The sequence below is a fragment of the Urocitellus parryii genome, chromosome 3 (genome assembly GCF_045843805.1).
Source record: "Urocitellus parryii isolate mUroPar1 chromosome 3, mUroPar1.hap1, whole genome shotgun sequence".
Lineage (NCBI taxonomy): Eukaryota > Metazoa > Chordata > Mammalia > Rodentia > Sciuridae > Urocitellus > Urocitellus parryii.
This window is the reverse complement of record NC_135533.1, coordinates 204,278,612-204,306,142: the sequence shown is the minus strand read 5'-3', so window position 1 is coordinate 204,306,142 and position 27,531 is coordinate 204,278,612. Positions and strand designations below refer to the sequence as shown.

Below are 27,531 nucleotides of genomic sequence, written 5' to 3'. Positions count from 1 at the left end.
AGACGCGGCCCCAGCCTCGGCATGAAGTCCCGCAGGGACAAGCTGCACATCCCGGCGCTGACCCTCGAGTGAGTGCCGCGCCGGGCGGGGAGGGGGACCGGCGAGGACAGGATGACAACCACCCTCCCAGCCACCCCGCGTCTCGGTTGGTGTCGCCGCCTCCGGGGAGCCTTCCTGGCCCCTCCCTCGCGGCCTGCGCTGAAACCCAGAATCCCCGGCCTGGGGCCCCTCCTCGCCCGGAGAACCACTGCCGGGGTCTGGTCTCCGGATCCAGCCACACTCAGGGGCAATCGGCCTCTTTCTTTGCAGTCTGTCTCCGAGCAGCCAGAGCCCGTCGCTGCTGAGCCCCAGCAGCCCCTGCAGCCCCTGTAGCCCCTCCCTGGGCCTGCACCCCTGGAGGTAAGTGACCGCCGGCACCCCAGAGCCTTGGAAGGCTCCAGACCCAGCTCTCTCCCCAGGGGACTGTAAGCTGGTGACATCACCTCTCAGGACCTCAGTTTACCCCTCTTTATAATGGCTGGCCATGCACACTGGGGCCATGATGGGGAAATTCCATTTGCAGGCCTGGCCAGCAGGTCCTCATCTGACAGGTGGCCAAGGCTGCCACAACTTGAGCTGTTGCCCAAGGACTTCCCCCAGACAGGTGCTGGATTCCCAGGCTGCTCTGGGCTTCGACCTCGGGGACCTATGGAACTCTCCTCCCTCTGAGCATACACACACGCCCAAGCCCCAGAATCCACCACTAGAGCCCAGGCTTGGAGCCCTGTGCACCAGGCTGAACCAGACAGAGCGGTCAGGAGGAATACCCAGCCTGCGCGAGTGCCAGTCCGGCTCCAGGCCCGCATTCCCTCCCTAACCCTGGCAGGAGGTCCCTGCTTAACCCCATTTCCCAGCTGAGGAGATTGAGGCCCAGGGGAGAATCCTATTCTTCTGATTTAGTGTGTCTGGGGACCAAGGATCAAGGCCAGATGTGCCACCAGAGTCTGTCAAGGTTTGAGTTACTCTCTGTGACTGGGCAGGACTCAGGGTCTTGCCACTGTCCCGGGAAGAATGTTATGGACTGGAACCGAGGGGTGCTTAACCAATGGGCATGTCCCCAGACCTTATTTATTTATTTAGAGAAAGGATCTCATTAAGCTGCTTAGTGCCTTTCTAAGTAGCTGAGGCTGGCTCTGGACTCATGATCCTCCTTCCTCGGCCTCCTGAGCTGCTGGGATCACAGGCGTGGCCACTACATCCAGCCTTTCCAAAAGCTTTTCTTTTTTAATATTTACTTTTTAGTTGTAGGTGGACACAGTATCTTTATTTTTATGTGGTGCTGAGGATCGAACCCAGCGCCTCAAGCGTGCTAGGTGAGCGCTCTACCGCTGAGCCCCAGCCCCGGCCTCCACATGTTTTAATAAGAGAGAACAACATGGAGCCCACACTGGGTGCCTGGCAGTAGGCAAGTTACTGTCATTCAATCAGCAAGTGTTTATTAGATACCTACTGTGTGCCTGGTGCTAAACATAAATGTGAACAAGAGGAACACATTCTTTCCTCCAGAGAGTTCTCAACCAGCGGGAGGAGATGGCGATGAGCAAGCGTGTGGATAAACAAGACCCGTCCAAGTGGGGAACTCATGGGGAGTTGCTGTTTGAGCCCAGGCATGGACAGATCTAGGCAGAAATTGGTAAAGGCAGTGGGAACGGGATATGCAAAGGTCCTGAGGCAGGATGAAAAATTTTAAGGCTTCTGTCACTGCCTTGGGCAGGGAAAGATATTCTGGGGACAGGCATGGATGTGGCAGAGACAAAGAGGTAGATAGGGCAACATTTGGACAGAAGAGAGTAGGGCCTGGAGCAAGTTGAGAAGCAGGGACTGCTGTCACCCCCATAGAGGAGAGGAGAGAACAAGCACACAGCCAGAATGCATTGCCCAGAGACGCCCTGGGAGAGCATCAGGACAGATCTGACTCTGAGTCCTTGGCCTCCACCCCAGTGAGGCCCAGGACAGGAGGGGAGGGAAGGAGCCCTGGGTTGGGCAAGGCGGAACAGACTTACCAGAGGAAATGGAGGCAGTTTGGGGCCAGAAGGGAGGCCACCAGGATGCCTCACTCACCACCAGGGGGCAGCAGAGCCAAACTACCTCGGGCTGTGCCAGCAAATGGGTCTCTGCCTCCTGGAGGCCCCAGCACCCTAGGAATAAGCCTTCATTTGTCCCCTTAGCCCCCAAGGCTCTAGAGGCCATGGTCCCTGTGTCCCTGCCCCCCACTTCCTCCCCAAACCTCTCCCCATCGCTCAATCTGCTCTAGTCAAAGAGTCTGGGGGAGCCGGTTGTCCTCAGTGCAGGCTGCTCAGGCCCCAGGAGCTTTGGGATCATCCCCCTCTGCCCAGGGCTCCGTGAAGCCCTCAAAGGGCAACTGTGCCTACTTCTTTCCAGATCCCGGTCACATCTGTTATGCTTGTGTCCCTCCCTCTGTCCCCACCAGGAGTGCGACCTGCATGTCTTCTTGTGTGCTCAAGTTGATTTTCTCCCTCGGAGGTTTGGGAGCCCCAGACCTGAACCTGTTATGATCATCTGTGTCCTCAGGGCAGGGCCTGGGATCCAGCAGGTGCTCGCTAATGCTGGTGGCCTGGGTGAATGGGGACAGCAGGAAGGGTGTCTCCTGTGGTGGCGGGAGGGGAGAGGTGGTGTTGAGGAAGATATGAGGCGGACCCTGGTGGACAAAGAGGCTGTTCCAGGCAGGAGCAGCACTGGGAGGCCCTGGGACACCCCTGGGACCTCAAAGGCCAAGGGCAGGAAGAATGTGGCTTTTGTATCTGGGGCACTGGGAGCCCTACAGGATGTGGGGTCAGGAGAGGCACAGACAGGGGATGGGCCCATGGGGAGGGCAGAAGGGCTGCGGGGGCCGGACCAGCAGCCAGTCAGGGGGAGGCCTGGAGACCCACTTACCCTGTCCCTAGCACAAGCCGAGAGAGGCAAAGGCCAAGGTCACAGAGTGGATGAGGGACCTGGGTAAGAGCTGAACCTTAAGAGGGATTCACTCAGGGATTGTGCGGTTCTGCTCCAGAGCAGTGAGGAGCCGTGGGGGTGTGGGCACAGGGGGGCCCCCGTCTGATGGGCGGCCAGCGGGGTCAGAGCTCAGCTCTTCTGGTTTGTCTTTTTGCGGGGGGATGGGGAGTACCAGCGATTGAACTCTGGGGTACACAACCACTGAGCCCCATGCCCAGCCCTGTTTTGTATTTCATTGTGAGACAGAGTCTCACTGAGTTGCTTAGCACCTCGATGTCGCTGAGGCTGGCTTTGAACCCGCGATCCTCCTGCCTCAGCCTCCCGAGCCCAGCAGCCCTTCTGTTTTTATGGGGCTGGAACCTGGGGTGCTCTACCACTGAGCCACATCCCCAGCCCTTTCTTTGTTTTATTTTCAAGACAGAACCTTGCTAAGTTGCTGAGGCTGGCCTTGAACTTGTGATCCTCCTGCTTCAGCCTCCTGAGTGGCTGGGATGACTGGGGCCTGCCTCTGCGCCTGGCCAGGATCAGCTCTTCAAGGCTGGCCTTCTCCGTTTCCACGGCAGCGGGCCCTGTGCTGTGGGGGGAAATGAGGCCAGATGGGCCTGGGAGAGGCCGCTGCTAGGGAGGCCAGGGCAGTGGGCAAGTGTGATGGGGCGTAGGGGTTGCTGGGTGTACCTGTGGCTGGTGACATGGAGCATCTTGTGTATGGAGCGTATGCAGAGGTGTGTCCGGGACACATGGGTGGGGCCCGTGGCTCAGATGCAGAGACAAAATGTGGAGTCTGTGGCTCCATCCCCAGAACCAGGAGGCTCCGTTCCCTGTACCAAGCTCAGACCAGATGCTGGCCTGGGAGCTTAGGTGGCCCCCGCCACCCCCACCGCTTGCCCTCAAAACAGGTCCCAATGCCTGGACTTCTCCTCCTGGCCCCATCGCAATCTAGACCCCAGTCCCTCCCACATTCCGTCCAAGTCTCCTGCTGGCCTCCTGTCCCTTCCTGTCCTGTCCCCCCACAGCCCCTGCGTCCCACGGAGGACATGGTGGATTCACAAACACAACCCAGATGGCGCCCCTTCCCAGCTCCCCGTGGCTCCCGCTGCTCCTCCTCCTGCAGCTGGGAGCCCGTGGGATCAGCCGCCAGCCCCTTCCCTCGCTCCTGCGTGGGACGCCCCTTCCCTGTGGCTGGCTGCTCTTCCTTCTCAGTGTCTCTGCTGGCCGCAGTGTGACCCTCTCTGAGAGATCTCCCAGCTGAAGCCACCATTGGCCAGTGTGGCGCCCGCTCTCTTTTCCTTTCTCCACTTTGGCGTTTGACATAATATTGTCCACTTCATTGTTTCCTGTTTGTTCTCTGCCACCCCAGACTGGGGACCTCTGAGGACAAGGAAATTCTATGGCCTGGTCCCCACTGGGTCTTCAGAGTTCAGCACAGGAGTAGGCATAGAGTAGGTGCTCAATAAATGTTTGCTGAGTGAATGAATGACCGGATACCGGTGTCTGAACTCCAGGTCTGGGGAGCCTGGGGAAACACCCAATAGGGTGGGGCACCTAGGAGTGGCACTGGGGATAGAGGGGCCCTGGCAGAGGATCTGGGAGTGACTTGTGAAGAGGGATGAGTCAGGACTCTACACAGGGCATCCGCGCCCACCTCAGCCTCAGCCTCCTGGTCACAGATATGGAGTCTGGCTTCAGCCAGACCTCAGCTGAGTTCCAAATGCTCCTGGCCCAGGAAGAGACCGCCCTCAGAATGGCTTCCTGAGACTGTCCTGAGAGGAGGAAGGAGACATCCCTCCACCTAGAGTGGCATCCAGAGTGAACGCACATAGAATCCCAGCCTCGTGCCAGGCCCTCCCTGCCTCTCCAGTGCCACCCCGTGTTCACCCCGGGGCCTGTGACAGACGAGGAAACAGGCCAGGAGTTAGTGTGATGCTAACAGTTATGGGACTTGTGTCGCAGGGCGAATGGGAAGCTCTGTGGGCGCCACCTCCCTCTTGGAATCCTGGTGACAGCCCAGCTCTCTCCCGTCGTCCAGTCGAGGAGACTGAGGCTGGAGAAGCTAACTGCTGACCGTGACTGTAGCTGGACCGCGGCCCTCTCCCATTACACACGGGCATAGGAGGCCAGGTGCTCAGGTTCCATCTGCCCGACACTCCCCCTGGTACCCAGTGGTGGGGGACTCGGGGACTCCCAGGGGCCCCCAGCCAGAAGACGACAGGGCTGCCAGGGAAGGGAAGCTGGGTTTACCACGCTGGATTCCAAGCAGTGGAGCCAGCACGAGCCTGGCCAGGACGCTTGGGTGGGTCTCGAGTGCCACACCCAGAAGGGCTTAGCGCGCGGGAAAGAGGAAGGGGACAGTGATGGGACTTACGTTGGGGGAAAATAGGCAAGATCCCCAGCTCCCACTTGTGGAAGTGCCGCCAACGCCCCGCCCCCGACGCCTGGGGCCCTAGCAACGCCCCGCCCTCGCCGCCTGGGGCCCCAACGACGCCCCGCCCTCGCCGCCCGCGCCCCTGGAAACGCCCCGCCCCGCCGCCCTCAACCATAGCAACGCCCCGCCCACTCGCCGACACGCGGGTCCGCCGGCTGCGCTTCCGTGTCGCTCGCCCCGCCCCTCCGGGCCAGGCCCCGCCCCCGCACTCGCCTGGGCGGGGTTCCCGCCGCGCTCGCGGGCGCGCGCTTCCTCCTCGCCGGCCCCCCGCCCGCGGCCCCGCGGCGCCCCTTGCCCGGCCCGGCTCCGCGGGGCTCCCGGGGCTCTTCCCGCCGCGGAGGTGCGCGCCCCGCCGTCGCCGGCTGCCCCCGCGCCTGCCCAACCTCGGGCGGCGGCGGCGGCACAAAGGGAAGCAGCATGTCCGACCCCAGCTACTGGACGGCGGTGGCGGCTCCCGGCCATCGGAGCCGCCTGGCCAAGGGCGCGCTGCTGCAGCGCTCCAAGAGGTAGGGGCACCGTGCCGGCCCAGGCGCGGCGGGGACCCAGCAAGTATGAGTTGCCAGACGTGTGACCCGGCGGCATGGCAGGGGCCACGGAGGGCCATCGTGGGAGCCGGGGCACGTTTTGAGATCAACGTATTCTCTAGGGTCCCAGGAGCTTCCCTTTGCTGTCTGTCCCTGGGTATCTTTCTGTCCTGGTCGCAGCTGGGGTGGTGACAAAGGCAGCAGCAAGTTGGGACCGAGTCAGGATTCGAACCTTGGACTCTAGGTCTGAGCAGAACCGTAGAGGAGCTCGGAAAGACTGAAGCTGCTCTGTCCCAAGGACCCATTCAATGGAAATGTTGGCTCAGAAGCAAATATTTACTGCAGGAGGCTGGCGTGTGGGTGGGAAGTCAGGACCAAATAGCTGGGTCAACCCAGGCAAGGCTGGGTCTCTCTGGAGGGAGCTGTTGGCTCTAAGGATCTGGGTTCAAGTTTCAACTTAGCCATCACCTGGCTGCGTGACCTCATGATGATCCTTAACCCCTCTGGGGTTCCTCATTGGTGCTTCTGTTTGCCCAGGTAGGCAAAGTCTGGGCAGTGGGACCAGCTGCTGAAAGACCTCAGTGCTGAGTCCTGGGCTTAGACTCTCCTCTGAGATCCTGGGGGCACCCTGGAGTGTGTCTGGGCCTGGCAGAGACTGGGTACAGGAAAGTGGCCTCAAGGCCCCGTTTCCTGCCAAGTTCTTATTCTGTGCTGTGTCCTGGGATCCATATGGATAGTTACTGGTCCTGAGCCTTCTCCAGGGAGGGTTGTGTAAACAGTTGGCTTTCGATAAGTGCTCAGGAAGTGAATGGATGATGCCTAGTTCTCCTTTGAGACTTGCATTTGGCTGTGGTTTCAAGGCCTTGCCTGGGAGCCAGAGGGAGGCCAACCGAGTGTTTTTTTCCAAATGCCACTGGAAGCAGCAAAGGACCGCAGCAAGCGCTGTGGGCCGCAGCTCTGGGGTGTGAGGATGTGGCGACTGGCGGTGTGTGTGTACATGGGGGGTAGGCAGGAAGTTTGGCAGAAACCTACCGGTTTCACTTTTGTCTCTGTGCCTCTCAGGCTAGAGGACATCCCTGTGGCTGTTGGCGTCTGTGGGCCTCGGTTTCCCAGTCTGGGAAATGGGTGCAGCTTATCTCTCCTCCTCTTGGCCTCGTCAGGATTGGTAGGAGTTGGTGTCGTGCCCCCTAAGAGTCAGGGACCTAGAGTGTTGTCCAGAAAAAGGCAACATGATAGGCACCCACCCGCCCAGGGTCCAAGCTGAGCGCCGTGTGTGGGTCTCATGGAATCTCCCTTCATCCTTGGAGATACACGGATGGGAAACAGGCTCCAGAAGGAGCTACGCATGGGCCCCTCTTTCCTGCCCGGTTGTCGCCTGTGTTTACGGATCGTGCCGTCACGTCTTGGCCTGCAAGGGCTGTGCCTCCTGCCTGGGACTCCTCTCGTCCCTCTAGAGGCCCCAACCCTTGCCTGCCTCCCTGCAGTTCTGCTGAGCTGCGTTGGTGGCTGCGTGGGGGCGCCGCACATGGGAGCAGAGCAGCCGTTGCTGGGCGACTGCTGGGGGTGGGGGGCAGGGAACTTGTCACTCCGATTCCTCTGCCAAGGCGGGGGCTGGGCCAGGGCCCAGGTGGGTGGAGGAAGGCCAGGCAAGGTGAAAGAGGCTGTGCCAGGAGTCCGGTGGCCAGAAGGGACCCTGGGTGAAGGGAGGAGAGAGGGGCGGTGGGCCAAGGGAGGCATGCTCACAGGAAACCAGGTCGCCGTCCTCTGATTCTTTGTCACGTGAGATTGGCATTTCAGGTGGATCCTGGGGGAAGGGGCTTGCCCACAGGTGGGGGCAGTGGCCTGGGGCGCATGCGCAGGCGCAGTGGCTGTCTCAAGCCAGCGGGGGCTCCAGGCGTCCCCTCTGCCTTATCTGCGGTCCGCCTGGCGGTGGACGCAGCCTGGGCGGAGGGTGGGCAGCAGCTGCAGGCACAGACGCCTGAGGCTTGGCTGGGTCCCCTCGCCCCGCGCAGTGTCCACTGTGAGGCCGAGGTCCAGGCCCAGCACCTGGGAGAAACCACCCGGGTGGCGGGTGCAGCGGGAGTGGCCGGGCCCACTTCCGTCCTGCCGCCAAGCTGGCCACACTTGTGCTCCCAGCCGGACATGTGGTGCCCTGCAGAGGCTGGGCCGGCCATCTGACTCGTCCCTTGCTACCCCGACAGCTGCCGCAGCGGGAACCGCAAAAGCTTGGTCGTGGGAACACCGTCACCGACTCTATCCCGGCCTCTGTCACCACTGTCTGTCCCAACCGGTGAGTGTGGGATGGGGGCCACAGGCAGGTGCCTCTGGCCTGTCTCTGTCCCCTGACTCAGTGTCCCCACCCCCCTCAGCAGGCAGCAGCCCCCTGGACAGTCCCCGGAACTTCTCCGCTGCATCTGCCATTAACTTCCCCTTTGCCCGGAGGTGAGTGGTCGCCGGCCGCAGGGGACAGTGGCCACAGGGGACAGTGCCCAGCAGGGCCCGGGTGGGTGGCTGGATTTGCTCCTCATTCGCCTTCTCCCCTCCCCTCCCCTTGCCTGGTGGTGGTGTCTCCCTCTGGCTCCTGCCCCTGGCAAACAATCGGCCCCGGCAGCCACATCCACCGCGTGGACAGGTAATTGCAATGAGCCCTGGGGAGGACGAGGGGCACCTGACCCCAGAACCAGTGAGGCCCTAAACAAGTCACCAGCTCACTCATCAAGAGCTGACTGAGCACCTGTAATGTGTCAGAGACTTGAGTGTCTCTTGTTCATTCAACATTTATTGAGCCCCTGCTGTGTGCGGTGAATGGGAGGCTGGACTCTGGCCCTGGAGGAGTCCTTGATCTGCTGGGGGCAGCCAGCGTGTCCCCTAGCAGCTACAACTTAGAGGTCAAGGCTGAGATTGGGGGCACACTGGCAGCTGTAGTCAGGGAAGGCTTCCTGGAGGAGATGCCTGGGGTCAGGAAGAAAGCACACGCTGCGGATTGGCCAGCCCGTGCCCCCGGCTCAGCCTTCCCAAGGTCCTTCTTCCAACGGAGCCATTTTCTGCAAGCCACAGTACCTACCCAGAGTCCCCACTGGCTACCAGGACTGGGCCATGATGCCATCTACTGCTGTTCCTCTTTCCAGGGCAGACGGCAGAAGATGGTCCCTGGCGTCTCTCCCGTCTTCCGGCTATGGAACCAACACGCCCAGCTCCACCGTTTCGGTACCCAGGGCTCCTCCTTGGGGGGTGCACAGGCGGGTGCCCGGTGGGGAGAACACACCTCTGGTATTTTTTCAAGGTCTCAGTTATCCAGGAAGCAGACCTCCTGGTTGTCCCCGCAGGCCCCATCCTGGTCAGTGGAGGGGGCCTCTGAACAGTCCCAACATTGACCCCAGCTAGCCCCCAGTCTGGGGGACCCAGGGATTCCAGGCCTGTGAGGCCAGGGTCTGACCCGAGGGAGACTTGGGGATATAGGCAGGGAGGGCTTCCTGGAGGAGGGGGCGTGGGGTTTGAGGGATGCCTAGGAGGTAGGCAGGGGTGTGGTCCCTGAGCTCTAACCCTGACCTTCCCCTCCCGACAGTCAAGCTCGTCCTCCAGGGAGCGTCTCCACCAGCTTCCCTTCCAGCCCACGCCGGACGAGCTCTGCTTCCTGTCCAAGCACTTCCGCAGCTCAGAGAGTGTGGCTGATGAGGAGGGCCACCGCTCACCGCGCCTGCGCCCCCGCTCCCGCAGCCTCAGGTGGGCCTGGACCTCGGGCCCCAGGCCCAGCCCTTTCCCGGGCTGGTGTGGGGACCCACACTGTCCCTCCTCCACCTCTGGCCCCCACTTTTGGCCCAGAGCCAGGCCCCTCGCCTCCTCCTCTGGGCTGGGTCTTGTGTCCCATGTGGCGAACTGTCCACCCGTCCCCCTTCCAGTCCTGGGCGCACATCAGGGACCTTCGACAATGAGATCGTCATGATGAATCACGTGTACCGGGAGAGGTTTCCCAAGGTGAGCCGCTTGGTGGCTGGGCCGGCCCAGTGCCGTCCTTGCCGCTGTCCACCCCAGTCTGTGGGTGTTGTGTCGTCCTTGCCGGTCCCTCTGTCTCTGACCATCATCCCCTCCGTGGCATGGCTGCTCTGTCCTGTACCACGTGCACATGCCATTCCCCAGCCGCGCCCTCTGACCAGGTCCCCTTGTCATCCAGGCCACGGCACAGATGGAGGGCCGCCTGCAGGAGTTCCTGGTAGCCAATGCGACAGGCGCACGGCTGGCCCTGGCGGATGGCGTCCTGGGCTTCATCCATCACCAGATCGTCGAGCTGGCCCGAGACTGCCTGGCCAAGTCTGGCGAGAACCTGGTCACCTCCCGCTACTTCTTGGAGATGCAGGAGAAGCTGGAGCGGCTGCTGCAGGACGTGGGTGGCCTGGGCTGGCGGCTGGGGGGTCTAGGGACGGGTGGGGAGGAGGGGCGTGGCCTGTGGCTGACGCCACGCCCACCTCCCCAGGCGCACGAGCGCTCAGACAGCGAGGAGGTTGGCTTCATCGTCCAGCTTGTCCGCAAACTGCTCATCATCATCTCGCGGCCGGCCCGGCTCCTCGAGTGCCTGGTGCGTCCCCTTTTGCGCAGCAAATGCAAGGTCTCGGGCTTGCAAGGAGGACCGCGACAGTTCTCCCGTTGTGCAGGACCCAGGGTGCCACCTTGCTCGGGTGGGAGACCTGGGGAGGGGTCGGGAAGTGCAGGAGCCAAGTGTGGGAGCCCCGCTGACCCCCTCTCCGCACCCCAGGAGTTCGATCCGGAGGAGTTTTACCATTTGCTGGAGGCGGCCGAGGGCCAGGCCCGGGAGGGCCAAGGCATCAAGACGGACCTGCCGCAGTACATCATCGGGCAGCTGGGCCTGGCCAAGGACCCGCTGGAGGGTGAGCCCGGCCGGGCGGGGTGAGGGAACTGGCCCAGGAGCGTTCCGAGGGACCTGTAGACCCCACTCCGCCCTGCCCTTTTTGTGTGGGCAAGTGCCCCAGATTCTGGGGTCAGCTCACCTCCGTGTCTTTGAACGCAGCATCAGCTGAGCCAAGGGCAGGGGTGAGGCTCAGTGGTAGGCGCCTGCCTGGCACTGGACGCCCCAGATTCCGCCCCAGCACTGCACTCGGAGGGGGGAGTTCCATTGAGGCCACTGCGGTGGTGGGCACCTGGAGTCCCAGCTACGTGGGGCAGGGAACCGAGGGAGATCTAGTGCCACGACAGCCTGGGACTTGGGCCTGGGCCAGGCCCGAGTGGTCTGGGAGACTGGGAGGAGGTGACAGTGTCCAAGCTGAAGGCTGGAGCTAGGGGAGGTGGCCTGCTGCAGGCGTGGGGAGCGCATCACAGGCAAAGGCCCAGGGGTTGGACTCTGCCCGGGTGAGGGATGGCGGTGAAGGTGCTGGCAGGGGATGGACATGGTCATGACCGTGGCCAGCATTCACTGGCACCGTTGCTATGGTAACCCTGTCATTGTTGCCATTAAAGCTGGGGAGACTGGGGCTCTGGGAAGATGAGGTCAGGCAGGTGTCCACCCAGGTGTGCCTGGGACCAGACCACCCGTAGACTGGCCACGGCTGCCCCCTGGACCTTGGGTGTGGTGCTGTGGAATGGAGATGCTGCAGGTGGCAGTGAGGGTCTGCCCCCGTGGGGGTGGCAGCGACTGGCCCAGGCTTGTCTCCTGAGCACCCTGGAGTGAAGGGCACCGAGAATAAAAAGGAGCTAACCTGAACCCAGGCCTCGCCCTGGAGGCTCAGGTGCCCCTGCCAAGCCCAGAGGCTGGAAGTCACGAGGCCTCCCGTGAGCAGTGCCCGAGTGGAGGGAGGGGTCTCGGCCTGAAGCTCAGAGCCCTGAGCCATCTGAAGCCCGGGCTGCCCATCGACCTTCTAGAAGGGTCCTCAGTCATTGCTTAGTCCAGCCTCTGGGTTTGGCTCGATGGTGGGATCAGAAGCCTGGTCAGGATGTCCCCAGCCCAGCAGCAGCCCCACAGTACTCTGGAGGGAGCAAGGGGCAAGGCGTGAGGCCGTTCAAGCCTCTGCTCTCGATCTGCAGAGATTGAGCCTCTGAGTCACCTCGACGGAGGACAGCCCCCAGCACCCGAGTCCCCAGAGGTGAGTCATGCAGCACCAGGGTCCCATCCTGTCTGCTCTTTCCAGAGTAGGCCAGGCAGACATAAAAGGGCTGGACTTGGGGGGTCTTGTGTGTAGTAGGTGCTTAATAAACACCTGTGACTGGGGAGAGGAGGCGGAAGTGGGCCTGTCCCCTATGGGGCAGGGCAGGCTGGGTGGGAGGGGGCACTGAAGGTGAGCCTGGAAGGAGGTGTAGGAGTTTCCCACGGGAGGGGACCAGCTCTGCGGGGGGCAGGGTCCTGAGCCCCTCCTGTCCCCTAGAGCCGGGCCCTGGTTGGCCCATCCCGGAGGAAGCCATGTGAGAGTGACTTTGAGACCATCAAGCTCATCAGCAACGGAGCCTACGGGTGAGTCCTATGGGCAGGGGGATGGCTGAGGCCCTGGAAGCCCCTGTCCCTTGTCAGCAAGACTCTCACCCTCATCCTGGACGAGCAGACAGGGCAGCTGAGGGCCGCAGGGACACGGAGACACAGGCGCCAGGTGACTGCCTTGGATGGGCTCGAGCAGCCTTTACCTGCCCCAGGGTAGAGGACTCTAGGGCTTGGGAGGCTGGTTAAAGAAAAAGATGACCCCACGCATACAGCAGGCAGTGCAGGTCATGCAGGTAGCCCGGACAGCTCTGCACAGAGCCGGGTCCCTTGCAGCTGAGACCCCTGGACACTGCGGTCTATTTCCTTCCTTCCTGGGTTGAACCCAGGGGCACTTGACCACTGAGCCACATCCCCAGCTGTGAGACAGGGTCTCCCTCAGTTGCCTAGGCTGGCCTCTAACTTGCAGTCCTCCTGCCTCAGCCTCCTGAGTTGCTGGTGACATCACGCCCAGGTGGAAGTGACAGTTTAGGGTGTTACCATGGAAAAAGGGTGGGGGTCAAGGGGGCTGCCAGGGAGAGGGGTGCTGGAGCAGGGCCTGTGTGTCCACCTGACACTCTGGGTCAGAGGTGCAGAGGGTGGCAACGGCTGAGGCCTCTGTACCTTTATCTGATCTTTGGTTGGGAGCTGGGCTGGCCACGTGCTTCTCAGTGGCCCTCAGTGGCCCTCGCTCTTGCTTGGGCTTGTGTCAGTGGTTCAGATGTAGACAGAGTCTGAGCTGGATGCCAGTGGACCTGCCGGAACTGGCGAGGCCTGGTGTGAGAGAGCAGCCAGCAGGGGGCGTGGAGGCTGGAGGAGGAGTGGGCAGGTCCGCAGGTGCCAGTTAGATAGGAGCAGGGAGCCCCGGGCCTCTGCACTGTGGGCGGGTTGGCTTGCAGCAGTTTATTATACATTTTATATACATCTAAAGACCGAAGAATTTACATTTAAGTATTTAATTTTTTTAGCATCTCCATTTTATTTTTTTGTGGTGCTGAGGATCGAACCCAGTGCCTCACGCATGCTAGGTGAGCGCGCTACCACTTGAGCCACTTCCCCAGCCCATAACTTTTTTAAGAGTTCTAAGGCTCCCAACACAAAGAAATAATCAATGCGCCCAAGTGCAGTAGCTCATGCCTATTATCCCAGCGACCTGGGAGGCTGAGGCAGGAGGATCGAAAGTTTGAGGCCAGTCTCAGCAACTTAGCAAGACCCTGTCTTAAAATAAAAAATAAAAAAGGGCTGGGGATGGAGCTCGGTAGTAAGCAGCCCTGGGTTCAATCCCGAGCGCCACAGACGTCAAAATAAAAAAGTTAAAAAAAAAGAAAAATGCTGACTGTTGAAGGAGGCGGAAGTGTCCCCATCCTTACATGTCGTGCGCGTGCATCCAGTGATCACACGTGCCCCATAGTATAAGTACAATTATGTGTCCATTAATCATGAAAAATGAAATGAATAATCGGGGCCAATACACAGGAGCCACCGTTGGCTCATTTGCATGACAGCAGCGGAGGGTGGCAGCTTTGGGAGGGAGGGGCGGTGGAGAGCGAGGGGCCTCCAGGAAGGCACCCGGGCAGGCTGGGGTCTGGGGCGGGGCGGGGCGCACCCCCTGGGGTCTAGGGCTCAGCCAGCGCCCCACCCCCAGGGCTGTCTACCTGGTGCGACACCGCGACACGCGGCAGCGCTTCGCCATCAAGAAGATCAATAAGCAGAACTTGATCCTGCGCAACCAGATCCAGCAGGTGTTCGTGGAGCGCGACATCCTCACCTTCGCCGAGAACCCCTTTGTGGTCAGCATGTTCTGCTCCTTCGAGACGCGGCGCCACCTGTGCATGGTCATGGAGTACGTGGAAGGTGGGGTTCGCGTCCTGCCTGCTCGGCAGGGGCTCCCCCACAGCGCCGCCCTGCCCCCTGCCGACTCCAGCCTGCCCTGGGGGACTCTCAGGAACCCCTGATGGGAGTGCAGTGGGGGTGTCGGGAGGGGAGAGGGGGCGCACGCAGCTACTGCGCATGTCCATGCGGCCTGCCTTGCTCGGGAGCCCCACCTGCCGGAGGGATACCTGCATTACAGCGCCTCCGACCCAAAGCTAGGGAGTGTGCGCGTGTGGAGTAGCTGGTACCGAGGGGAGAGCAGCACTTAGTAGGCACCCGCAGTATGTACGTGCACCCCTCCCCCAGGCGGTGACTGCGCCACCCTCCTGAAGAACATGGGCCCGCTGCCCGTGGACATGGCCCGCATGTACTTCGCTGAGACGGTGCTGGCGCTGGAGTACCTGCACAACTACGGCATCGTGCACCGCGACCTCAAGCCCGACAAGTGAGCGCGCGCGGGCCCCCAGCCCTCCCCTGTGTGGGCCAGCCTGATGGCCTGGGGGCGGGGCTTGCAGCCTGATGGCCTGGGGGCCGCGTGTCGTGGGTGGTGTGGTGGGGTGCAGGCTCCCTTGCCCAGGGGCCCGCCTATTTCAACCATGCAGCAGCATGGGGCCCCTCCTGGCAGGAAGGCACATGTGAAGTACCTGCTGTGTACAGAGGAGAGGACAGGCACTTAATAGGCACCAGCTGTATTCAGGGGAAGGCTAGCGTGCTTATGGACATGCTGCCGGTCAGAGAGATGGGATATGTACTGAGGATGCACAAACTGGGTAGGAGATACCGTGCACTCAGAGCCTCAGCCACACAAAAGGAGAGAACGTGCACTTATGAGGCGCCAGCTATGTACAGGGAACAAGGACGTGCACTTTGCAAGACTTTAAGTGTAAAGCAAGTGACCAGGTGGGTTAGTCTAGGGAAGAGAGGCAACACGTTCCCTGAGAGTCTTAGGATAGTTACATTCTGGTATCTAGTAAGCACCTACTGCATACCAGACCTCCACAAGTGACTGGGAGACACAGGACTACCTTCTTTTTATTTATTATTTACTTTTAGTTGTAGTAGGACACCACCTTTATCTTATTTATTTATTTATTTTTATGTGATGCCGAGGATCGAACCCAGGGCCTCACACGTGCCAGGCAAGCACTCTGCTGCTGAGCCACAACCCCAGGCCCCAGGACTACCTTCTTTGGAACCTCTGTATGATTTTTAAAGTGCTCATTGAGCACCTTTGCATTTATTGAGCATCTGCTGAATACAGAGGAGAGAGCCACCTACTTATTGATTGCTTTCTCTATGTGAGGCAACAATCACGTGCTTCTCAGACACTTGCTGTGTGGAGATGTGAACGGGAGTGTTGAGAGCACAGTGTTTCCAGCCATCACAGTTTGTGAAACAAAGCAAATGTGATTTGACATCTGCTCTGCATCTGGCCTGGCCTCTGTGCTCTAAGGAACACAAACCAAAGTAGGAGGGACTCTGCCCACTTAGGGCTGGGGTGTCATTGGCAGAGCACTTGCCTAGCACGTGCAAGCCCTGGGTCCATCCCCAGCACTAGAAAGAAAAGAAAAGGCACCAGGCGCGGTGGCACACGCCTGTCATCCCAGTGGCTTAGGAGGCTGAGGCAGGAGAATTCCCAAGTTCAAACCAGCCTCAGCAAAAGTGAGGCACTAAGCAACTCAGTGAGGTCCTGTCTCTAAATAAAATACAAAATAGGGCTGGGGAGGTGGCTCAGTGGTCCAGTGCCCCTGAGTTCAATCCCTCCTATTCCCCTAAAAAGAAATAATAGGAGAGCAACAGTGATGTTCATAGTAGGTGCACACAGTTGCTTTATAGAGCCAAGGTACACAGATGGTAACAAATAAATGCTTCACTAAATGATGAACATACAGCATGAACTTTCCAGAAACTCATTTTTTTAATTTTTTTAAAATTATCGATAAATCTTTGTTTGATTTATTTATTTATATGTGGTGCTGAGGCTCGAACCCCGTGCCTCACATGCGCCAGACGAGTGCTCCACCCTGCCCCAGAAATTTTTTTTTTTTTTTTTTTTGAGAGCAGGTCCCGCTGCCTTGCCCAGGCTGGCCTTGAACTCGTGGGCCCAAGAAGTCCTCCCACCTCGGCCTCCTGAGTAGCTGGGCCTACAGTGGGCAGCAGCACGCCCAGCTCTAGGAAACTGTTCTGAACAGCAGGGCGCGGCCAGGCCTGGTGTCCCCCGGGGCTGGAGATCAGGGTCCCTACAGATACCCCAATCTGCAGAGTCTCTTTTATAAAATGCAGCATTTCCAAAATAACCCTCACACGTCCTCCTGTCTGCCCTGGTCCTCTCTGGGCCTCACGGGCCTGCGGGGCACCTGCCGCTGCTGTCCTGCGTGGTTCAGGGACCGAGGCCCGAGCGTGTCTGTGCGTGTCCGGTGCAGACACATATTTTTCAAATATTTTTCAGTCCACAGTCGGTTGTCTCTGTGGATGCGGAACCGTGGGTACAGGGGGCCAACTGTATACAGTAGGTATTCAGCAGTGACACCGGACACACCCTGTCGGGCCACAGAGAGCCTGTGACACAGCCTGGGACTCGCGCTCTTCCAGTAGCCCTGCGGGGAGGTGGGGCGGCGATGCAGGCTGGGTCCCCTGGGAGCTGCGCGGGTGACAGGTGACTTCGCCTCGCCCACCTGAGCGCCCGGCCCCTGCCCACAGCCTGCTCATCACCTCCCTCGGCCACATCAAGCTGACCGATTTCGGCCTGTCCAAAATCGGCCTCATGAGCATGGCCACCAACCTCTACGAGGGCCACATTGAGAAGGATGCCCGCGAGTTTGTGGACAAGCAGGTGAGCAGGTGGCATGTGGCGGCCCCTGGGCTGGAGGCCAGCCCCGGGGATGCCGGAAAATGGGGACAACTGACCCCTGGAGTTGTGCCCACCCCATGGCCAGCCTGGCCTCCCCTGCTCCCTCCTGCGTCCCTCCTGGGCTGGGCCGCCCTCAGCTCCCCGCTCTGCCGCCAGGTGTGCGGGACCCCCGAGTACATCGCCCCCGAGGTCATCTTCCGCCAGGGCTACGGGAAGCCGGTGGACTGGTGGGCCATGGGGATCATCCTCTATGAATTCCTGGTGGGCTGCGTGCCCTTCTTCGGAGACACCCCTGAAGAGCTCTTCGGCCAGGTGGTCAGCGGTGCGTTCCCTCCCCGGCCCTGGTCTCCGCCCTCCTGGGTCCCCCCTCGGGGTTGGGAAGTAATGGCCCTGCCTGAGGACTGACCGCTGACAGTGTGCCCTGGGGACACGGTCCAGGGTGAGAGGGATGGACGGCTTCCCCATCATGGTGCTCCCTGTCCAGCAGGCAGATGGACAGTCAGAGAGAGGAGCCAGGCGCAGTGGAGCAGTCCTCCAATCCCTACAGCTTGGGAGGCTGAGGCAGGAGGATTACAAGTTGGAGGCCAGCCTCAGCAATGTAGCCATGTCTCAAAAAAAAAAGGCTGGGGTGTGGCCGAGCAGTAGAGCGCCTGCCCAGCTCGCACAAAAGAAAAGGCAGCTCTAGGGCGGAGAGTGCCCAGGAGGGGAGCAGGGCAGCCCTGGGGCAGGTGGCTGTGGTGGAGGAGCCGGGCGAGCTGCAGGGACAGAAGACAGAAAGGCTCCGGAGGAGGGTACCTCTGTGGGGTGCCCATCAGGCTTAGGGGCACAGGGGAACCCAGGGCCAGGAGCACAGCGAGGGGGGAAGCGGTGGCAGGTGTGGAAGGCGCCTCACCCCTCCCTCCTTTTAGATGAGATCATATGGCCCGAGGGGGACGAGGCCCTCCCGGCCGATGCCCAGGACCTCATCACCAGGCTGTTGCGGCAGAGCCCCCTGGACCGGCTGGGCACCGGTACGCAGGCGGGGAGGGCCGGGAGGGTGTCCGCTTGGGACTCAGCACCGGGCCCAGCACCGGGAGTGGGGATGGGCCTGGGGAGGGAGCTGCCCTGGGGAAGCTGCCTGGAGGAGGAGGCTGGAGCTGGGGTTTTGAGGGTCACGTAGGAGTGCGCCAGAGCACGCGGCCTCCGAGAGCTGTGGGGTCTGGGGCTCCCGGGGGACGCTGAGGTTGAGGAAGGATTTGGGCCTGTGCAGTCGTCGTCGTCAGGGGCTGTGTCCTCAAGTCCTGGGAGGGGGGCCGCCCAGGGGACCCAGGATCCAGCAGGGACAGGCCCTGGAGCGGGGCTGGCCTGGGCCGAGCCGGCTGTGGGCTCCGCGCGGTGGTGGGTTCCTGGCCCGGGGTTCCAGGTCTGCCTGGGCCGCGTGCCGTTCAGGCTGTGAGCCTGCGGGCGCGTCTGCAGGTGGCACCCACGAGGTGAAGCAGCACCTCTTCTTCCTGGCCCTGGACTGGGCGGGGCTCCTGCGACACAAGGCCGAGTTTGTCCCGCAGCTGGAAGCCGAGGACGACACCAGCTACTTCGACAGTACGTGGTCCAGAGGGTCCCCGGGGTGGGGGACAGTCCCCGGTGCCCGGCTGTCGGCCAGGACGTCCTCCTTAGGGGAGAAGGGGACACCCTGCTGAGTTTTCATGTGGGGACTCCTCAGGGGACCGCCTGAGGACCCAGGCCACCCTTCTCCCCCTCTGAGGCTGCTGCCAGGCAGAGCAAGGGCGCTGTTTCCCGCGCCTTCTCAGAACTGACTGCATGTCAGAGGTCTTCTCTGAGCATCTGTTTCCTCTTTGGTGAAATGGGGAAAATCCTTTGCATGTGAAAGACAGTTTTACCTAATTCTGGACGACCCATTCCAAGGGTGAGGAATCTGAGGCTCAGAGACAAGAATTCCTGTCCAGGGTCCCTAGAACCACCGGGCAGGGCCTTGGTCCTGGTGTGCCCTCATCCTGCCGTGCCCTCCCTGCATCGCCTCCCAGCCCTTGGGGACACCTCTGGGCAATCGGTGGCTTCACGTGCCTCTCCCTCCCACAGCGCGTTCAGAACGGTACCGCCACCTGGGCTCCGAGGATGAGGAGACCAACGATGAGGAGTCCTCCACTGAGATCCCCCAGTTCTCCTCCTGCTCCCACCGGTTCAGCAAGGTGGGCTGGGCGGGGTGTGGCTGTGCGCAGGAAGTGTCACAAGGCGTCTGTCTGTCTGTCTGTCTGTGTGTCTGCTTTCTTTTCTGGGTGTAGGGTTTTTTGTTTGTTTATTTTTGTACCAGGGATGGAACCCAGGGGCACTGGACCACTGAGCCTGGCCCCAGCCCTGTTTTGTATTTGCTTGAGACAGGGTCTCACTGAGTTGCTTAGCGCCTCGATTTTCCCAGGCTGGCTTGGAACTCGTGATCCTCCTGCCTCAGCCTCCCGAGCGCTGGGATGGCAGGCGTGTACCTCGGCGCCCGCTGTGTGTGTTTTGTAAATTGTAATAAAACACGTACAGCAAAGCTCACCTTTCGGCCCCACTGAAGTGCACAACTTAGTGGCGTTGAGCACAGTCACAATGTGTCGGTCCCAGCCCTGTCCAGCTCCAGAGCATCAGCACCACTCTAAAGGAGACCCCGTCCCTGCCAGCACCCCAGCCCCCGCCAGCCCTGCAGCCCCCGATCTGCTTCCTGTGCTCATGGGCACATCTGTTCTGGACATTCCACGCCACGTGGCCTTTTGCTGGCTTCTGACACTCAGCGTCATGTTTTCAGGGTCCCTCCACCTTGTGTTCTGTGTTGGTGCTTCTGCCCTTTAAGGCTCGGAGGGTTCTTCTGTGTGGCTGGACCACGTTCTGTTGGTCAGCCATCTGCTGGAGGACACTTGGGGTGCTTCTTCCTTGTAACAGCCCTGGATGCTGTGCTGGGTGCTGGGTGCTGGGTGCTGTGCTGAGTACTGGGTGCTGTGCTGGGTGCTGGGTGCTGTGCTGAGTACTGGGTGCTGTGCTGGGTGTTATTCTTCACCCCCACAAGCTTATGTTAAATGCCTCCCTTTTAAGTTAGGTCAAAAATCCCTCTGCTCTGCTTTGGGCTGGGCCCTGGGTGGGACTCTGTGGTCACAAATAGAAGTCCCACCTCTGACCCAGTGGCCAGGCCACGCTGAGCCTCAAGTTTCCTCATCTGTACATCAAGCTAAAGACCATTGTCTTTGGAGGGAGTTAAACGGAGGCACCTGGCGAAGAGGAGGCGCGCAGCCTGGCCAGCCCCTGGTGCGGCTGCGGCTGCGGCTGCGGCTGCCCTCGCCCTCCTCATCCCTGTGGTCTTTCGCACCTCTCAGGTCTACAGCAGCTCTGAGTTCCTGGCCGTCCAGCCCACACCTACCTTCACTGAAAGAAGCTACAGCGAGGACCGAGAGGAAGGGTGGGAGCGCAGCAGCGAAGGGGAGAATGGCCGTCGGCCGAGCACTGAAGTCCGGTAGGTGGGCCAAGGGTGTAGGCAGATCCAACCTCTCAGCCTGCTGAGGTTGAAGGAGCTTCCCAGTGGCCCAGTAGAAAAGGGTCAGACACATTGGCCAGATTATCAGACCCCTCCTAACCTCACTCCCTTTGACTCTGCATTCCTAGTCGCACCAAAAATTAAAGCAGCTGTGCACCCTCACACCGCTGGGCTTTTGCTTACACTGTTCCTTCTGTCCAGAATGTCTTGTTAACAAACTCCTATTCACCCTTCAAAGCCCAGACCCAACAGAAACAATCAGTGTCTGCTGGAGAACGGGCGTTGGAGGCTGGGTTTTAAAGGTCAAATAGGAGTTCTCCCGGCACACAGAGGCCTCCCCTGTATTGCACCTGTATTGCCTCAGCCTCCAGGCTGAGTGAGGTATGGCCAGGAGGGGCCACGTATGCTGAGGTGCAGGCACCTGGTCAGAGGGACGCGGCTCTCCTCCCGGCAGGCTAAGGTCCTGGACGTCCTCCGGTTCCTCCTATCACTCGTCTTCGTCGCAGCCTGAGCGGGGCCCCAGCCCATCCCTCCTGAGCACCATCAGCCTAGACACGATGCCCAAGTTTGCCTTCTCTTCAGAGGACGAGGGAGCGGGCCCAGCCTCTGGGGACCCTAAGAAACCCGTCTTCATTCTGGGGGAGCCCGACCCCCCTCCACCAGCCACCCCAGTGGTGCCCAAGCCCTCAAGCCTCTCCGGTGAGGGGGCCCGGGGGCAGGAGGTGGTGAACGTTCCCAGAAGGGGGCTGTCTGCAGGGGGCTTTGGGGTGCACAGGAGGCCCCCGGAACCGCGGTCAGGAGGGCGACAGCCCCAGCTTCCCAGGGTCAAGATGGGGCTGGGGAGCCCCAGAGGACACAGAGGTCGCACTGGGAGGGAGAGAAGGCGCCTCCAGGAAAGGGAGGGGACTGGGTGGCGTCTCCTGGGCGCCGTTGGGGACGGGTGTGAGGGATGGGGAACGAGGCGGGGTGGCTGTGTGTGTGGGAACCGGGAAGGAGGGGCGCAGGGTGACCTCCCGACCCCCTCAGCTGACACAGCGGCCCTGAGCCACGCGCGCCTGCGGAGCAACAGCACGGGCGCCCGCCACTCCACGCCGCGGCCCCTGGATGCCGGCCGGGGCCGCCGCCTCGGGGGCCCGAGAGACCCAGGCCCCGAGAAGTCCCGGGCCTCCCCCAGCAGTGGCGGGGCCAGCAGGGGACGTGTGCCCAAGTCAGCGTCCGTCTCCGCCTTGTCGCTCATCATCACAGCAGGTAACAGCGGAGGCTCCTCTTGGCCTGATGCTACCCAGGTGTGTGTCACCTGCAGGCCCAGGACAGCTGTGGCCAGGGACTCGGGAGCTGGGAGGGGTCCCGAGCGGGTCCCCTTGGGCTGAGCCCTAGAGGAGGAAGTGCTGGTGCCTGGGGACCAGCTCCAGGCCTGGGGACGTCTGTGCTGCTGACCCCCGGCCACCCTGCCCACCGTGGGGGAGGAGGCTGCCCTGTGGGGACTCACAGGGTGTGACTCCCCGATGCCCACAGATGACGGCAGCGGCGGCCCCCTCATGAGCCCCCTGTCCCCGCGCTCCCTGTCCTCGAACCCGTCCTCCCGAGACTCCTCGCCCAGCCGGGACCCGTCCCCCGTGTGCGGCAGCCTGCGGCCCCCCATCGTCATCCACAGCTCGGGCAAGAAGTACGGCTTCAGCTTGCGGGCCATCCGCGTCTACATGGGTGACAGTGACGTCTACACCGTGCACCACGTTGTCTGGGTGAGTGGGGACAGCAGGGTGTCCTGCGAGTGTGGCTCCCACCAGTGGCAGAGGCAGCTGGAGTCTGTCTCCGCCCTGCCCCTGGTCACCGTGGCAGGGGCGCACGGTGGCAGGGGCGCACGGTGGCAGGGGCACCGATGCCCCCCACTGCCCAGTGCAGGGAAGCCGAGGCCTGTGACGGCAGCAGCTGGGGCCCTGGGACGTGGGGTGCCAGCCCTGAGCCTTGTCCCCCTGTCCCCAGAGCGTGGAGGACGGGAGCCCCGCCCAGGAGGCGGGCCTGCGCGCCGGTGACCTGCTCACGCACATCAACGGGGAGTCGGTGCTGGGGCTGGTGCACATGGACGTGGTGGAGCTGCTGCTGAAGGTGCCCGCGCAGCGTCCGCTCTGGGCCTCGCGTCCCCCTCCCTCTGCCCCCTTGTGACCTGCCAGAAGCCATCCTGCCCCCCCCCACCCTGTGTGGCTCGCCCCAGCCCCCTGTGGCCATGGGCAGCCGACCTAGGACCCTGCGCAGGACACGGATGAGCAATGGGGAGGGCCCGAGGCAGTCCTAGATGGCTCCAGGTGGCGGGGCGGAGACCGTGGGCTGTGTCTTTGACCCTGTGGGTGGCAGGCCATGAGGTGAGGGTGTGTGGACAGGGAAGGGGGGACACTGGGCAAAGAAATGGACGGGGGGTTGGCCTCGGTGGTCCACGCCTTGTCTGGTGCACAGGGCCCCGGGCTCCATCCCAGCCCGGACCGCCGGGCCCTGGGAGGCGGAGCTGGAGGGCATTCAGTGCTGGGGACAGAGCTGCGTCGCCTGGCGGATCCCAGCGCCAGAGCACAGGGGCCCGCAGGCGACCCTGCCATCTGTCCACAGAGCGGTAACAAGCTCTCCCTGCGGACCACGGCCCTGGAGAACACGTCCATCAAGGTGGGCCCGGCGCGGAAGAACGTGGCCAAGGGCCGCATGGCGCGCAGGAGCAAGCGGAGCCGCCGGCGGGAGACCCAGGACCGGTGAGCGGCGGGCTGCGGGGACGCGGGGCGCAGGCACCCACTTCCCGTTGCTCATCGTGTCCTCCGCACGGTCCCCAGGCGAAAGTCGCTCTTCAAGAAGATCTCCAAGCAGCCCGCCTCCGCGCTGCACACCAGCCGCAGCTTCTCCTCCGGCCTCCACCACTCGCTGTCCTCCAGCGAGAGCCTCCCGGGCTCGCCCACGCACAGCCTCTCCCCCAGCCCCACCACGCCCTGCCGCAGCCCCGCCCCCGACGCCCCAGCAGGTGGGTGCGCACCCAGTCCCCAGAGGGCTGGTCCCCAGGAAGGAGGCAGCAGGACTGGGGACAGGGGTGACCGCCTGGAGCCTTCCAGCTTCCTAGGGCCTAAAAGGCAACCTGGGGTGGCCAGAGACGATGTGGGGGTCGGGGAAGGGGGTGCCCAGCCGAGGAACACCGTGAGCCCTGGAGCAGAAGGGAAAGCAGGAGGCGGCTGCTGGTGTTTTAGGGAACAGATCCCGCCAAAAATCTGGGTTTAAAATGGGGGGCGACAGGGGGCCATGGAGACTGAGCTGGGTGGGGAGGGCCGGTCTGGGTGTTGGGAAGATTGTTGACTTGACCTGACCTTGAGAGCCCCTAGTCTTCAAAAGGTAGACAGAGCTGGGCTAAGTGGCTCACACCTGTAGTCTCAGCTGCTCAGGAGGCTGAGGCAGGAGGATCACAAGTTCAAGGCCAGCCTGGGCAACTTAGCAAGACCCTGTCTCAAAATAAAATTAAAAAGGGCTGGGGGTATGGCTCAGTGGTACATCATTTACCTAGCATGTGAAAGGCCCTCGGATCAGTCCCCAGTACCATTTTTTTTAAAAAACCTGTGCCGTGGCACCTGCCTATAATCCCAGCAGCTCTGGAGGCTAAGACAGGAGGTTCTCAAGTTGGAGGCCAGCCTCGGCAATTTAGTAAATCCATAAGCAACTTTGTAAAACTCTGTCTCAAAATATTAAAAGGGCCAGGAATGTGGGTCAGTGATAGAGCACCACTGGCTCAATCCCCGAGCCACCCCATACCCCCCAACCCCCCACTCCCCACCAAAAAGACACACACGCCACTGGGAAAGGGTCAGACCTGAAGGAGGGAGAAACTGAAGCAATTCAGAGGGGAGGCAGGGAAGGCTTCTTGGAGCAAGGGGAGAGAGGGCTGGGCTTTGATGGTTGAGTAGGAGTTCGCCGAATCTAGGCCAAGGGAAGGGCCCTGTGCAGATGGGTGGCAGCGGTGAAAGACGTGGGCTTTGGCAGGTTTGGTCGGTCCCAGGGCCCCACCTGAAGGCTGGGGACCTTGAGGCTGGTGGCTCTGACCTGTGCCTGTCACCCACAGATACCGCATCCCCACCCAGCGTGTCCCCGAGCTCCAGCAGCCCTGCCTCCCCAGCCGCTGCTGGCCACACCCGCCCCAGCTCCCTGCATGGCCTGGCTGCCAAACTGGGGCCACCACGCCACAAGACTGGCCGCCGCAAGTCCACGAGCAGCATCCCTCCCTCCCCGCTGGCCTGTCCACCCGTGGCTGCAGCCCCACCGCGCTCGCCCTCGCCCCTGCCCGGGCACCCCACCCCCCGGTCCCCGCGGCTGCGTCGGGGCCAGTCAGCCGACAAGCTGGGCACAGGAGAGCGGCTGGATGCGGAGCCCGGGCGCCGCAGCCGCGGGCAGGACTCGGAGCTGGTGGTGATGCGGCGGCTGCACCTGTCCGAGCGCCGAGACTCCTTCAAGAAGCAGGAGGCGGTGCAGGAGGTGAGCTTCGACGAGCCGCCGGAGGAGGGCGCTGTGCTGCTCGCCGCGGTGCCGCAGATCGCCGTGGAAGGCGCCGAGAGCGCGCCCGGAGCCCCGGCCGCGAAGGACTGAGCCCAGCGCCGCTCCCGGGCCTCGAAGCCACGCGTTCTTCGTGCTGTCTTTTTCCGTAAAGTCACGCCTGGATGGAGACTGACACATCAGCCTGCGACACCTAGAAGGCAGAAGCCATCTTGGTCCTTGCTGGAGGGTGGAGACGACGCCTCCCTGGTATTCTGGTGGCCTTGGGGCAGGAGGAGCAGGGATGGGGGCGCGGGCGACGTTGTAAATAGCAGCGAGTCCTTGCAACTAATTTATTACTTTTTATAAGCAATAGTCAGACTGGCCCCAGGCACCTGAGACCCCACTGCAGACCCTGCCCTCTGGGCTGAGAAGGAAGCACTTTGGACAGACAAGTCGTGTGTGTTTGTGTTTTCTAGTTTGTACTTTCAAAGTGTGTGTGTGTGTGTGTGTGTGTGTGTGTGTGTCTGTGTCTGTGTGTCCGTCCTGATCCCATTTCCAACCCAAGATTGATTTGAGAGGATGCAACCAAGCTCACTGGTCCAGGCCGGGTTTGGATATGACCTGGAGGGTCCACAAATTGTGCTTCCCCCAAAACAATCTAATCTCAATGATCTGGATTCTGAGGGTCACGTCCCGCTGTCACAGCTGCCATCCCCAATCCATCCTTGCTAGAGTCCGCCTCCAATCCTGCAGGTAGTGGGCGTGGGAGCTGGGGCTTTGATGGATGAGTAGGAGCTCACCAGGTCTAGACAGAGGTCTCCTACTCCACTGGCAGGTGTCCCCGATGCCCTGGGAGGCACAGGCCTCAAAGGCTACTGCCAAGGAGGGGGTGTCTACTCTGGACAAAATCCCATGTGTTCAAGGTCCACCAGAGTGAGCCCTTGACCATGGTATGTCTGAAACATCCGTCAGCAGGTCCCTCAGTGTCAGAGCCTCCCTGGGAAGAGGTTCCAATGAGGAAGGCCAGCTGAGGGCAACAAGACCCAGGTTTGAATTTCAGCTTCACTGTGTGGCTCTGGGAAAATGGCTTTCCCACTCTGTGCCTGAGTTTCCTTGTGTTTACAAGACTAATCCCAATGACTATTTATTAAGCACCTACTGTGTGCCAAGCGCTTTTACTCATGGCTTCTCCCTCTGCCGGCCTCTAGAAGGCTGGAGGTGGTATTGTTATTTCTATTGTACAGTCCAAGCAGCAGCTGAGGCCCAGCAAGGGGCAGAGACTTGGCCCAGGATGGCCCAGGGAGGGTCCTGGTAGAAGAGAGCATCTGCCAGGCCCTGTTGCAGGCAGTATCATCAAGAGAGCTTGAACGATGTCAGCTACAGCAGATTCTAGCCCCAGCTCTTTCCCAGTGATGCTGCGGGTGACCCGCTGGGCACCTGGGAGGCAGCTGGTGAGACTGCTCCCCCCCTGGTGAGGGAGATTCCCGCGCTGCAGCCTGCTCTGCATTCCTCCCTGAGCCCTCGCGCTGCCTGGTGTTGAAGGGCAGACCTCGGCTGTGCATGACTCGCCCCTCCGTCCATCCTGGAGCTGGCAGTGAATAAAAGCCACACTTACAAAGAGGAGGTCTCATGTCTATTTGTGAGGGGCTGCGAAGGGGGCAAAGGACGGGAATGGGGAGAAAATTGACTCGGTTCAAAGTCACGTGAAATGGGTTACGGAGACTGAAGATGCCCTTGATTCTCTCTCTGGCATCTTCTCCGACCCTGGCCCCCTGCTGCCCTTTCCCTAGGAGTGCCCATCATGGGAACTACCCTTAAAACCTTCAGCCTGCCAGGTACGAGTAGCCTCTGCTACTTTAAGGGGCTGGGGCGGAAGGATCCCTTGAGGGCGGGAGTTCGAAACCAGCCTGAGCAACACTAGAGACCCGCCGCCCTCTCCCCAAAACAAACAAAACCTTCGGATACTCGTCTGGAGTCCTGAGCTATGTTAATAAAGACAAAGCCATCGTCGTGTCCTTTGTATTCTGATCGTTGCTGGGGCTGTGCCATGCACTGTGCCCCACCCCGAACCCAGCCCGAGTGCTGTCGGCTATTTCCGGAGCTCTCGACAGTCTGAGAAACATCCTTGGCCACGCCCCCAGTTCCGAGTGTCTTCAGCTGTTTCCGGAAACAATCGTGGATGTGCGCCCAAGTCAGCCACGTTCTTGCTCCGGCCGGGACTTTTTCGGCTGTTTCCGGACGCTCCGGGTTGCCATGGAAACGCCTCTAACTCCGCCTCTTTCTCGGAGGCGGTCGGCTGTTTTCGGTGGCCAGCCCTTCCCCCGTTCCGTTGCCCACTTTCCTGAACCTGGGTCCCCCTCACCCGCCGTCTAGAACCGTCCATGCTTCGGAAACTTCCGGAATCTGACAGTAGCCTCT

General features: G+C 61.3%; 1 protein-coding gene across 4 annotated transcripts; it reads left to right on the top strand.

The window, feature by feature from the left end:
* The first annotated feature begins 21 nt into the window (after positions 1–21).
* On the top strand, positions 22–26,771 carry Mast3 (microtubule associated serine/threonine kinase 3). Of its 4 annotated transcripts, none has more exons than XM_077796341.1 (28): positions 22–68; positions 310–399; positions 8,142–8,230; positions 8,313–8,382; positions 8,552–8,572; positions 9,069–9,147; positions 9,506–9,663; positions 9,840–9,915; positions 10,112–10,321; positions 10,412–10,513; positions 10,691–10,823; positions 11,974–12,032; positions 12,312–12,397; positions 14,043–14,251; positions 14,576–14,714; positions 16,970–17,102; positions 17,277–17,442; positions 18,029–18,130; positions 18,576–18,698; positions 19,197–19,306; positions 20,465–20,601; positions 21,077–21,321; positions 21,649–21,870; positions 22,138–22,364; positions 22,606–22,728; positions 23,221–23,357; positions 23,436–23,620; positions 24,704–26,771. In XM_077796341.1, exons 1-28 carry the CDS (start codon positions 22–24, stop codon positions 25,222–25,224), a joined length of 3,999 nt encoding a protein of 1,332 aa, XP_077652467.1. In that variant the 3' UTR covers positions 25,225–26,771. The 4 variants fall into 4 exon arrangements, with proteins under 4 accessions (XP_077652467.1, XP_077652468.1, XP_077652466.1 ...); XM_077796342.1 differs by having other exon boundaries at positions 8,310–8,382; XM_077796340.1 differs by lacking the exon at positions 8,552–8,572.
* The last annotated feature ends 760 nt before the right edge of the window (positions 26,772–27,531 follow it).